The sequence below is a fragment of the Salmo salar genome, chromosome ssa06 (genome assembly GCF_905237065.1).
Source record: "Salmo salar chromosome ssa06, Ssal_v3.1, whole genome shotgun sequence".
Classification (NCBI taxonomy): Eukaryota; Metazoa; Chordata; class Actinopteri; order Salmoniformes; family Salmonidae; genus Salmo; species Salmo salar.
The window spans coordinates 5,763,813-5,777,331 of NC_059447.1; the positions used below are offsets into that span (position 1 = coordinate 5,763,813).

General features: G+C 44.2%; 1 protein-coding gene across 4 annotated transcripts in view; it reads left to right on the forward strand.

The window, feature by feature from the left end:
- The first annotated feature begins 5,888 nt into the window (after positions 1 to 5,888).
- The window catches only part of LOC106601970 (SMG1 nonsense mediated mRNA decay associated PI3K related kinase), a 143,262-nt gene continuing 135,631 nt past the window's right edge, over positions 5,889 to 13,519 (forward strand). The window contains exons 1-2 of one of the 4 annotated variants that reach the window (XM_045719641.1): positions 5,889 to 6,194; positions 7,733 to 7,920. In XM_045719641.1, coding sequence (XP_045575597.1) covers positions 6,118 to 6,194; positions 7,733 to 7,920 — 265 coding nt within the window. In that variant the 5' untranslated portion in view covers positions 5,889 to 6,117. The remainder of the gene's footprint in view (positions 6,195 to 7,732; positions 7,921 to 13,519) is intronic. The other 3 variants (XM_045719642.1, XM_045719643.1, XM_045719644.1) reach the window with 3 other exon arrangements.

Genomic DNA, 13,519 nt, shown 5'->3' on the forward strand with positions numbered 1-13,519 from the left:
CTCCCACATTCCGGTAGCCGACCATTGATCCGGATGGTTAAAGTGACGAGTGAGTCGAGATCCATCTGCAGTTCTTGGGCTGCCAGCTCATCCTTTACCTCCTCAGATAATCCATACAGGAACATGTCGAACAGCACTTCCTGGTTTCAGGGACCCTCCGCTGCTAGCGTGCGGAACTTCGTCGCATAGTCTATCACACTGAGGGTGTCCTGCCGAAGGTGGAGTAACTTCCGGGCAGCCTCTCTCCCGGACACTGGAGGCTCGAAAATTTTTCTCACCTCTGCCACGAATACCTCCAGACTGAGGCAGATGGCGGATTGTTCCTCACACACCGCCGTGGCGCAGGTGAGTGCCCTCCCGGACATCAGCGTAATAATGTACGCTACCGTCGAGCGGTCCGAGGGGAACGAAGAAGGCTGCAGCTCAAAAACGAGGGAGCACTGGAAGAGAAAGACCCGGCAGGTTCTGGAATCTCCATCGTAGCGCTCCGGGGGAGGTGGGCGGGGTTCCCGGGTAACCGGGATGACGGCGCCGCTACCAGCCGGGTTACTGAGGGGCTGGGAGATTACCGTTGTGGTAGGCTGCCTAGTAGGCAACCCACGGAATTGCTCCCGCATTGCGTCCAAGGCTAGGTGGTGACGTACGGCCACGGCCTGGAGCCCTTCCATCAGACCGCGAAGCAACTCCTCGTGAAGGTACAGGACGACAAGCAGGCTCAGGGTCAGGCAGAGTGGTCAGGCGGGCGGATACAGGGTCAGGACAGTCAAGGGTCAAAAACCAGGAGGGCGAGAAAAAAAGAGACGGGAAAAAAGGAACTGAGACAAACTGCTGGTTGACTTGAACAAACAAGACAAACTGGCACAGACAGACAGAAAACACAGGTATAAATACCCAGAGGATAAGTGGGGAAGATGGGCGACACCTGGAGGGGGTGGAGACAAGCACAAGGACAGGTAAAAGAGAGAGAGAGAGAGAGAGACAGAGAGAGAGAGAGAGAGAGAGAGAGAGAGAGAGAGGGTGGACAGTTAAACAACCTCATAATTTTCTTATTATATAGTGAGGAGAGCTGTATGACCAATCATCTGTTATTATATAGTGAGGAGAGCTGCATGACCAATCATCTGCTATTATATAGTGAGGAGAGCTGTATGACCAATCATCTGTTATTATATAGTGAGGAGAGCTGCATGACCAATCATCTGTTATTATATAGTGAGGAGAGCTGCATGGCCAATCATCTGTTATTATATACTGAGGAGAGCTGTATGACCAATCATCTGTTATTATATAGTGAGGAGAGCTGTATGACCAATCATCTGTTATTATATAGTGAGGAGAGCTGCATGGCCAATCATCTGTTATTATATAGTGAGGAGAGCTGCATGGCCAATCATCTGTTATTATATAGTGAGGAGAGCTGTATGACCAATCATCTGTTATTATATAGTGAGGAGAGCTGCATGGCCAATCATCTGTTATTATATAGTGAGGAGAGCTGTATGGCCAATCATCTGTTATTATATAGTGAGGAGAGCTGTATGACCAATCATCTGTTATTATATAGTGAGGAGAGCTGTATGACCAATCATCTGTTATTATATAGTGAGGAGAGCTGCATGACCAATCATCTGTTATTATATAGTGAGGAGAGCTGTATGACCAATCATCTGTTATTATATAGTGAGGAGAGCTGTATGACCAATCATCTGTTATTATATAGTGAGGAGAGCTGCATGGCCAATCATCTGTTATTATATAGTGAGGAGAGCTGCATGGCCAATCATCTGTTATTATATAGTGAGGAGAGCTGTATGGCCAATCATCTGTTATTATATAGTGAGGAGAGCTGTATGGCCAATCATCTGTTATTATATAGTGAGGAGAGCTGTATGGCCAATCATCTGTTATTATATAGTGAGGAGAGCTGTATGACCAATCATCTGTTATTATATAGTGAGGAGAGCTGTATGACCAATCATCTGTTATTATATAGTGAGGAGAGCTGTATGACCAATCATCTGTTATTATATAGTGAGGAGAGCTGTATGACCAATCATCTGTTATTATATAGTGAGGAGAGCTGCATGGCCAATCATCTGTTATTATATAGTGAGGAGAGCTGTATGGCCAATCATCTGTTATTATATAGTGAGGAGAGCTGTATGACCAATCATCTGTTATTATATAGTGAGGAGAGCTGTATGGCCAATCATCTGTTATTATATAGTGAGGAGAGCTGTATGACCAATCATCTGTTATTATATAGTGAGGAGAGCTGTATGACCAATCATCTGTTATTATATAGTGAGGAGAGCTGTATGACCAATCATCTGTTATTATATAGTGAGGAGAGCTGTATGACCAATCATCTGTTATTATATAGTGAGGAGAGCTGCATGGCCAATCATCTGTTATTATATAGTGAGGAGAGCTGTATGACCAATCATCTGTTATTATATAGTGAGGAGAGCTGCATGGCCAATCATCTGTTATTATATAGTGAGGAGAGCTGCATGGCCAATCATCTGTTATTGTATAGTGAGGAGAGCTGTATGGCCAATCATCTGTTATTATATAGTGAGGAGAGCTGTATGACCAATCATCTGTTATTATATAGTGAGGAGAGCTGCATGGCCAATCATCTGTTATTATATAGTGAGGAGAGCTGTATGGCCAATCATCTGTTATTATATAGTGAGGAGAGCTGCATGGCCAATCATCTGTTATTATATAGTGAGGAGAGCTGTATGGCCAATCATCTGTTATTATATAGTGAGGAGAGCTGTATGGCCAATCATCTGTTATTATATAGTGAGGAGAGCTGTATGGCCAATCATCTGTTATTATATAGTGAGGAGAGCTGCATGGCCAATCATCTGTTATTATATAGTGAGGAGAGCTGTATGGCCAATCATCTGTTATTATATAGTGAGGAGAGCTGCATGGCCAATCATCTGTTATTATATAGTGAGGAGAGCTGTATGACCAATCATCTGTTATTATATAGTGAGGAGAGCTGCATGGCCAATCATCTGTTATTATATAGTGAGGAGAGCTGTATGACCAATCATCTGTTATTATATAGTGAGGAGAGCTGTATGACCAATCATCTGTTATTATATAGTGAGGAGAGCTGCATGGCCAATCATCTGTTATTATATAGTGAGGAGAGCTGTATGGCCAATCATCTGTTATTATATAGTGAGGAGAGCTGTATGACCAATCATCTGTTATTATATAGTGAGGAGAGCTGCATGGCCAATCATCTGTTATTATATAGTGAGGAGAGCTGTATGACCAATCATCTGTTATTATATAGTGAGGAGAGCTGTATGACCAATCATCTGTTATTATATAGTGAGGAGAGCTGTATGACCAATCATCTGTTATTATATAGTGAGGAGAGCTGTATGACCAATCATCTGTTATTATATAGTGAGGAGAGCTGTATGACCAATCATCTGTTATTATATAGTGAGGAGAGCTGCATGGCCAATCATCTGTTATTATATAGTGAGGAGAGCTGCATGGTCAATCATCTGTTATTATATAGTGAGGAGAGCTGTATGGCCAATCATCTGTTATTATATAGTGAGGAGAGCTGTATGACCAATCATCTGTTATTATATAGTGAGGAGAGCTGTATGATCAATCATCTGTTATTATATAGTGAGGAGAGCTGTATGACCAATCATCTGTTATTATATAGTGAGGAGAGCTGTATGACCAATCATCTGTTATTATATAGTGAGGAGAGCTGCATGGCCAATCATCTGTTATTATATAGTGAGGAGAGCTGCATGGCCAATCATCTGTTATTATATAGTGAGGAGAGCTGTATGACCAATCATCTGTTATTATATAGTGAGGAGAGCTGTATGACCAATCATCTGTTATTATATAGTGAGGAGAGCTGTATGACCAATCATCTGTTATTATATAGTGAGGAGAGCTGCATGGCCAATCATCTGTTATTATATAGTGAGGAGAGCTGTATGGCCAATCATCTGTTATTATATATTGAGGAGAGCTGTATGACCAATCATCTGTTATTATATAGTGAGGAGAGCTGCATGGCCAATCATCTGTTATTATATAGTGAGGAGAGCTGTATGACCAATCATCTGTTATTATATAGTGAGGAGAGCTGTATGGCCAATCATCTGTTATTATATAGTGAGGAGAGCTGCATGACCAATCATCTGTTATTATATAGTGAGGAGAGCTGTATGACCAATCATCTGTTATTATATAGTGAGGAGAGCTGCATGGCCAATCATCTGTTATTATATAGTGAGGAGAGCTGCATGGCCAATCATCTGTTATTATATAGTGAGGAGAGCTGCATGGCCAATCATCTGTTATTATATAGTGAGGAGAGCTGTATGGCCAATCATCTGTTATTATATAGTGAGGAGAGCTGTATGGCCAATCATCTGTTATTATATAGTGAGGAGAGCTGTATGGCCAATCATCTGTTATTATATAGTGAGGGAGAGCTGCATGGCCAATCATCTGTTATTATATAGTGAGGAGAGCTGCATGGCCAATCATCTGTTATTATATACTGAGGAGAGCTGCATGGCCAATCATCTGTTATTATATAGTGAGGAGAGCTGTATGACCAATCATCTGTTATTATATAGTGAGGAGAGCTGCATGGCCAATCATCTGTTATTACATTCTGAGAGACGAGAAAGAAGAGATATTGAAAGAGAGAGAGAGAGAGCGAGTGTGAAAGAGAGAGATACTGCAGATGAACATGAGCCTGCAAAGCTCTTCTCTATTCCAATGTAATGAGTTGCAGAAGTTTGAATATGTGGGTTTGAATACATTATTTGTTATTTGTATATGCTTAGTTCAAACTCCACCTCTGCTCTATGCTGCCATCTTGTGGGATACTGTGATAGCACATCATCGTCAGGCTCGTGTTGACTAGACACCAAAACGGACAGAAAAGGGGAGGGACCACCTACCTGAATCTGTCCAATAAGAAACTCTTGTTTTTGTTGCAATAAGACTTTCAGTTGCCAAAACATTTTGCTGCTATGTGCACTAATGATCTATTCATTAACTAATGTGTCCCCTGCTCCCTGTAGCCTCCAACCTCCCTCATCCAAATGGATTGTGGCTCCATACACCCATGAAGACTGCCTGGCCGCTATTCATTTAGGACCCAGGCAGTCTTCACGGGTGTGTGGAGCCACTCTCCAATAGGATGAGAGAGGTTGGAGGCTACAGGCATCCTGCAGGCATCCAGGCATGGTTATAACATCTACAGAAGAGACAAGAATGTAGCTTCTCTACAGTAGAGGGAGGGTTTTTGTCCTACCCTGTGGTTCATTTGTCAGCTGTTACAGCTTATTTACAGTTTCATATTACAGAAAAAATATGTGTGCACATGTGTGTGTGAATGGGAATCAATTGTTGGTATAGTAAGGCATAGCTGTTTGTGTGTGTGTGTGTGTGTGTGTGTGTGTGTGTGTGTGTGTGTGTGTGTGTGTGTGTGTGTGTGTGTGTGTGTGTGGCTATATGAACATTTTATGGAGAAACTACAACTACACACTACTACACTACTACACACACCATAATGCTTTGAATTCTGCTCATCTTTACCTTGCATCCTCTGTTGCTGCATGCATGCTCTCTCCTCACTCCCACTCCTGATGCTGTCGCTTAGCAACGCATATTCCAAGTGATGTGCAAAAAAACAACTAGCTGCAGAGGAGATTGAGAAGAAGAAGAGAACATGAACATCGGTTTATATTTTTTGTATGTTTTTTTGAGGGTCAGTGAAGTTAGCTAGGTAAATCTCTGGGTTATTTGACCAAACCTGTTGCAGTCACAGCTCTTACTTGGTCGTTCTAAAGTCCGGCAGATGGCGCTGTTATAAAGAGAAGGGGCCAGTGGCTCTTTCATCAAGGATCGAAGAAGGAGTGGGAGACAAAAATAAAGGAGAAAAAAAAGAAAGGAGGCCGACCCGACACAAAACATAACGCACACCGATAGCTGTAGCGGGTCCATTAATGGACATAGAATAAACAGATAGCGAGCAAATACGCTTGTTCACTGAATTTAATCCCGTTGAGAGCAGGTCATGCTGTTCTCGCAAAGGTAATGAGCCGTAAAGCCCTTGGGTTTCGGCTTAGCAGCGCCCACAAACTGCAGCGAAACTGGAATGATTGGCAGCCCAGGTTGGTATCGCGCCACGGGGGAGACAGTCTAAAATAGAACGGGGATTCGCTGGGCCTAACCTCAGCTTCTTTATTTAGCTAGCAAGCTAGTCAGACAATTTGGTTCCCACACGTTAGGGAAATGGCTTGATAACAGTAGCTAGCCAGCAAACAAGTCAGCTAACGCTCAAGCTTGATAACGTTATCCAAACTAGCTAACTACACTATCGAGGCTAACCAACACTTTGCGCATTTCTGACTCAAAACAACCTGCCGCATTGCTATGCTTTCCTCGTGTTTAGGTATACATGGCTAACTAGCTAACCTGGTAAGAGAAGACAATGCTTGGAAGCTATTTCGGTAACAGTGGAAGTGGTGTTAACTAGCTATTGCTAGTTATTACTATTATTAGCCAGTATTCATTGTCACTGAGATGACATGTTACCTTCACTTGGTAGCCAGCTAGTTAACGTTAGTTGGCTAGCTGACGTTACTTTAACTCAAAGCGCACATCGTGGCAGCATATGACGTTGGCTAACTAACTAGCAGCTAACTATGGCTAGTGTTCGTTAGCTAGGTTCTAACTTTCTTCACCTTTGTCCCCAGAGCTTGTTAAATAGATAGCTACAGTACCAGTCGTTGGTTGGTTGGTTGTGCTTTGATAACGTGGTACCCGGAACAGTAAACTGATTTGACATCAAATGCTGTGCTAACGTATAGTGTGGCAACATTGTCTTTCTAGCTGGCTACCGAACGATTGGCCATCAGTGGGCAACGTTTGTCTTTCCTGCTGTCTTGTGTAACGTTATCTGGTCAACAATGATTAACTAGATAACGTCCGCTTGACATTTGATATTGGCTACCTAGTAATCGCTCAAAAGTAACTAGCCAGAAGAGAACTAACTAGCTACTGGGTTTTAACGCTTGCTAACTGATTGCTAGCCTGCTAGCTTTACTAGTTTGCGCGGTACCACCCTTGACCAGCAAACGAAAGCGATTTAGCAACGCTGTCAGCGGTTTGAATTCCGTGATTTGAATTGCACAGGGACATCAATAAAGTACATTATGCAAGTTAATCAGTTCTTGATCAAAGAGAGGGAGGTGGTGTTAAAACGTTCCTTCAGTTGAGACCTCCATTTGACATTTCTGTTCAGACAAATGCTCATAGTCTTATAGAAACTATTCTACAGAGCTGTAAATTAGCTAGAATAATTTCTCCATCCATGTATCCAGTTGTTAAATCCCAGACTTGTAAACCAGATTGGGGTGAGATTGTCAAACTGTAGGGAGTGTGTCCATATAAATTATGATGGGGTGGCAAGGTTGCTGGATCGAATCCCCGAGCTGACAGGGTAAAAATCTGACCTCCTGCCCCTGAACAAGGCAGTTAACCCACTGTTCCCCAGTAGGCCGTCATTGTAAATAAGAATTTTGAACCACAGTCATTTAGCATCGATCAAGTACAAGTTGCGCTGACTGTCTTCCCTGGGGGATTTCACTGACTGTGTGTTTGTGTCCTGCCCCCCCTGTGTGTCTGTTCCTCTGTCCGCCTGCTTCAGAGGCGACAGCGTGTCAGCAGCTAGCCAGGACGGTGTGAAGTGCATCGCCACCAGAGACCTGGGTCCAGCTGCAGCAGCTGTATACGACCCAACAGCAGTGGGAGTAACAACCTCTGACCGGCCTGTCTCCCCACCTCTCCTACATAATGATGCCTTCCCAGACACCGCAGACACACTGGACGAAGGCGGTGGGTATTACTGTTACTGTCTTCTGTCTGCAGCATGTTGGGGTGTGTGTGGGCTGAGGTTGGGTGCAACTGCCTGTCTGCAGCATGTTGGGGTGGGTGCTACTGCCTGTCTGCAGCATGTTGGGGTGTGTGTGGGCTGGGGTTGGGTGCAACTGCCTGTCTGCAGCATGTTGGGGTGTGTGTGGGCTGGGGGTGGGTGCTACTGCCTGTCTGCAGCATGTTGGGGTGTGTGTGGGCTGGGTTTGGGTGCTACTGCCTGTCTGCAGCATGTTGGGGTGTGTGTGTGGGCTGGGGTTGGGTGCAACTGCCTGTCTGCAGCATGTTGGGGTGTGTGTGGGCTGGGGTTGGGTGCAACTGCCTGTCTGCAGCATGTTGGGGTGTGTGTGGGCTGGGGTTGGGTGCTACTGCCTGTCTGCAGCATGTTGGGGTGTGTGTGTGGGTGTGTGTGGGCTGAGGTTGGGTGCTACTGCCTGTCTGCAGCATGTTGGGGTGGGTGTGGGCTGGGGGGGTGCTACTGCCTGTCTGCAGCATGTTGGGGTGTGTGTGGGGTGGGTGTGGGCTGGGGGTGGGTGCTACTGCCTGTCTGCAGCATGTTGTGAGGTGTGTGGGCTGGGTTTGGGTGCAACTGCCTGTCTGCAGCATGTTGGGGTGTGTGTGGGCTGGGGTTGGGTGCTACTGCCTGTCTGCAGCATGTTGGGGTGTGTGTGGGCTGGGGGTGGGTGCTACTGCCTGTCTGCAGCATGTTGGGGTGTGTGTGTGGGCTGGGGTTGGGTGCTACTGCCTGTCTGCAACATGTTGTTGGTACTGTAGTGATTTAAGTGAGCTACGACTGTTACGCCCCTTGCAGGTCTCACTGTAGGCAGACCTGCTACCCATTGCTCTAACGAGTAAAAGGGGATTCGTAACAGGCCTGCCGACCTAGGCAGGGGTGCTGTGTATTATAGTAGCCTGGTCCAGGCCTGCCGACCTAGGCAGGGGTGCTGTGTATTATAGTAGCCTGGTCCAGGCCTGCCGACCTAGGCAGGGGTGCTGTGTATTATAGTAGCCTGGTCCAGGCCTGCCGGCCTAGGCAGGGGTGCTGTGTATTATAGTAGCCTGGTCCAGGCCTGCCGGCCTAGGCAGGGGTGCTGTGTATTATAGTAGCCTGGTCCAGGCCTGCCGACCTAGGCAGGGGTGCTGTGTATTATAGTAGCCTGGTCCAGGCCTGCCGACCTAGGCAGGGGTGCTGTGTATTATAGTAGCCTGGTCCAGGCCTGCCGACCTAGGCAGGGGTGTTGTGTATTATAGTAGCCTGGTTCCGGATCTGTTTGTGCCGCCTTGCCAAGGGACAACAAGTGACAAAGACCATAGGAGCTAGTTGGCAAGATGGCACAAACAGATCTGAGACCAGGCTTGGGTTGTTATGGGGTCAGGTTAGCAGTACATGAGACCAGGCTTGGGTTGTTATGGGGTCAGGTTAGCAGTACATGAGACCAGGCTTGGGTTGTTATGGGGTCAGGTTAGCAGTACATGAGACCAGGCTTGGGTTGTTATGGGGTCAGGTTAGCAGTACATGAGACCAGGCTTGGGTTGTTATGGGGTCAGGTTAGCAGTACATGAGTCCAGGCTTGGGTTGTTATGGGGTCAGGTTAGCAGTACATGAGACCAGGCTTGGGTTGTTATGGGGTCAGCTTAGCAGTACATGAGACCAGGCTTGGGTTGTTATGGGGTCAGGTTAGCAGTACATGAGACCAGGCTTGGGTTGTTATGGGGTCAGGTTAGCAGTACATGAGACCAGGCTTGGGTTGTTATGGGGTCAGGTTAGCAGTAAATGCTGACACACCTGACAGCGGCTGTGTGTGAAATTACACCCTATTCTCTATATAGTGCACTACTTTAGAACAGGGCCCAATGGCACCCTATTCCCTATATCTATGCATAGTCACTTCACCTCTACCTACATGTACAAATGACCTCTAACCTGTACCCCCGCACACTGACTCGGTACCAGTACCCCTGTATATAGCTTCATTATGTTATTGTGTTTTTATTTTTTACTTTCGTTTATTTGCTAAATAATTTCATAACTCTTCTTGAACTGCACTAGAGGTCGATTATGATTTTTCACCGCCGATACCGATTATTGGAGGACCAAAAAAGGCCGATGCCGATTTTCTTTTACATTTATTTTTTATTTAAAAAAAATGTAATAATGACAATTACAACAATACTGAATGAACACTTATTTTAACTTAATATAATACATAAATACTATCAATTTAGCCTCAAATAAATAATGAAACATGTTCAATTCGGTTTAAATAATGCAAAAAAAAGTGTTACGAAGTGTTGGAGAAGAAAGTAAAAGTGCAATATGTGCCATGTCAGAAAGCTAACGTTTAAGTTCCTTGCTCAGAACATGAGAACATATGAAAGCTGGTGGTTCCTTTTAACATGAGTCTTCAATATTCCCAGGTAAGAAGTTTTAGGTTGTAGTTATTATAGGACTATCTCTCTATACGATTTGTATTTCATATACCTTTGACTATTGGATGTTCTTATAGGCACTTTAGTATTGCCAGTGTAACAGTATAGCTTCCGTCCCTCTCCCCGCTCCTACCTGGGCTTGAACCAGGAACACATCGACAACAGCCACCCTCGAAGCAGCGTTACCCATGCAGGGCAAGGGGAACAACTACTCCAAGTCTCAGAGCAAGTGATGTTTGAAACGCTATTAGTGCGCACCCGGCTAACTAGCTAGCCATTTCACATCGGTTACACCAGCCTAATCTTGGGAGTTGATAGGCTTGAAGTCATAAACAGTGCAATGCTTGAATAATTGCGGAGTGCTGTTTGAATGAATGCTTACGAGCCTGCTGGTGCCTACCACCGCTCAGTCAGACTGCTCTATCAAATATCAAATCATAGACTTAATTATAATATAATAAACACACAGAAATATGAGCCTTAGGTCATTAATATGGTCGAATCCGGAAACTATCATCTCGAAAACAAAATGTTTATTGTTTCAGTGAAATACGGAACCGTTTCGTATTTTATCTAACGGGTGGCATCCCTAAGTCTAAATATTCCTGTTACATTGCACAACCTTCAATGTTATGTCATAATTACGTAAAATTCTGGCAAATTAGTTCTCAACGAGCCAGGCGGCCCAAACTGTTGCATATACCCTGACTCTGCGTGCAATGAACGCAAGAGAAATGACAATTTCACCTGGTTAATATTGCCTGCTAACCTGGATTTCTTTTAGCTAAATATGCAAGTTTAAAAATATATACTTCTGTGTATTGATTTTAAGAAAGGCATTGATGTTTATGGTTAGGCACAGTCGTGCAACGATTGTGCTTTTTTCACAAATGCGCTTTTGTTAAATCATCCCCCTTTTGGCGAAGTTGGCTGTCTTTGTTAGGAAGAAATAGTATTCACACAGTTCGCAACGAGCCAGGCGGCCCAAACTGCTGCATATACCCTGACTCTGTTGCAGAGGTGACACATTTTCCCTAGTTAAAATAAATTAATGTTATCAGGCAATATTAACTGAATATGCAGATTTAAAAATATTGATTTTAAGAAAGACATTGATGTTTATGGTTAGGTACACGTTGGAGCAACTACAGTCCTTTTTCGCTAATGCGCACCGCATCGATTATATAACAACGCAGGACAGGCTAGATAAACTAGTAATATCATCAACCATGTGTAGTTAACTAGTGATTATGATTGATTGTTTTTTATAAGATAAGTTTAATGCTAGCTAGCAACTTACCTTGGCTTCTTACTGCATTCGCGTAACAGGCAGGCTCCTCGTGGAGTGCAATGTAAAGCAGGTGGTTAGAGCGTTGGACTAGTTAACCGTAAGGTTGCAAGACTGAATCCCCAAGCTGACAAAGTAAAAATCTGTCGTTCTGCCCCTGAACAAGGCAGTTAACCCACCGTTCCTAGGCCGTCATTGAAAATAAGAATGTTCTTAACTGACTTGCCTAGTTAAAAAATATTATAAAAAAAAAAAATGGCAAATCGGTGGCCAAAAATACCGATTGTTATGAACACTTGAAATCGGCCCTAATTAATCGGCCATTCCGATTAATCGGTCGACCTCTAAACTGCACTGTTGGTTAAGGGCTTGTAAGTAAGCATTTCATTGTAAGCTCTACACCTGTTGTATTCAGAACATGTGAGAAATAAAGTTTGATTTGATATATAGTGCACTGCTTTAGACAAGGGCCCTGTTTGTATTAGTGTATCTATTGTTATGGTCACATTGTCCAGAGGTGAACCTGTAGTCATCATGTCATTGGACTGTAGACACCCTGTGTGTTCTGTGTAAATGACTAATAAACTGGTAGTGGTGTCTTTAGGACACATCCAGCTTCTCTCCCTCTTTCCTTCCTGGGTCCTCAGACTCACGTTGGCTTAATGTTTCTGTTGAAGTGAAAGAGAAAGCGGCCTCTCGTCTCTGTAGTGCGTATCTGTCCCAGGCATCTGGAAGAAGGAAAGCACCGTGAATCCCCAGGTTCCCCCACAGATGGTAGAGAAGTCTGAGTCTCAAATGGCACCCTATTCCCTATGTAGTGCACTACTTTAGACCAGGACCCAATGGCACCCTATTCCCTATGTAGTGCACTACTTTAGACCAGGACCCAATGGCACCCTATTCCCTATGTAGTGCACTACTTTAGACCAGGACCCAATGGCACCCTATTCCCTATGTAGTGCACTATTTTAGACCAGGGCCCAATGGCACCCTATTCTCTCTATACTACTACTACTTGGGGTTAGTTTTCCCTCACGGCCATATCTCCATATTACAACGCTTGTTTACGGAAAACTGACGGAAGACCGAGCTTGACCACCTGTGCTAATTAGCCATCTGCTGCGCTACTAACACCTGTGTGTAAGCTAACAGGGGGAAGTGTAGTTTAGTCAGATAGCTGTATGGATCTGTGCTAAACTGCTACAGTAAGTTATTTTATTTGAAGGATTCTTTCTTGCTGATGAAAGATGAGGGCCATATGTTTCAAAAGCCGTATGGCAAGTGATGGTTATTTAAGTTTCTGAGCGTTAGAAAGCTGCGTTGGGAATGTAGTTGACATTAGCCAGTCGTTACCATGGGCCCTGTATCCATGAAGCATGTTAAAATGTTATTGGTCACATGCTTCGTAAACAACAGATGTAGACTAACGGTGAAACGCTTTCTAACGAGCCCTTCCCAACAATGAAGAGAGAAAAATAGAAAAATAATAACACAAGGAGTTAATACACAATGAGTAACGATAACTTGGCTATATACAGGGGTTACCAGTACCCAGTCTATGATAACTTGGTTATATACAGGGGATACCAGTACCAAATCAATGATAACTTGGCTATATACAGGGGTTACCAGTACCCAGTCAATGATAACTTGGCTATATACTGGGGGAACCAGTACCCAGTCAATGATAACTTGGTTATATACAGGGGTTACCAGTACCCAGTCAATGATAACTTGGTTATATACAGGGGATACCAGTACCAAATCAATGATAACTTGGCTATAAACAGTGTTTACCAGTACCGAGTCAATGATAACTTGGCTATATACTGGGGGTACCAGTAC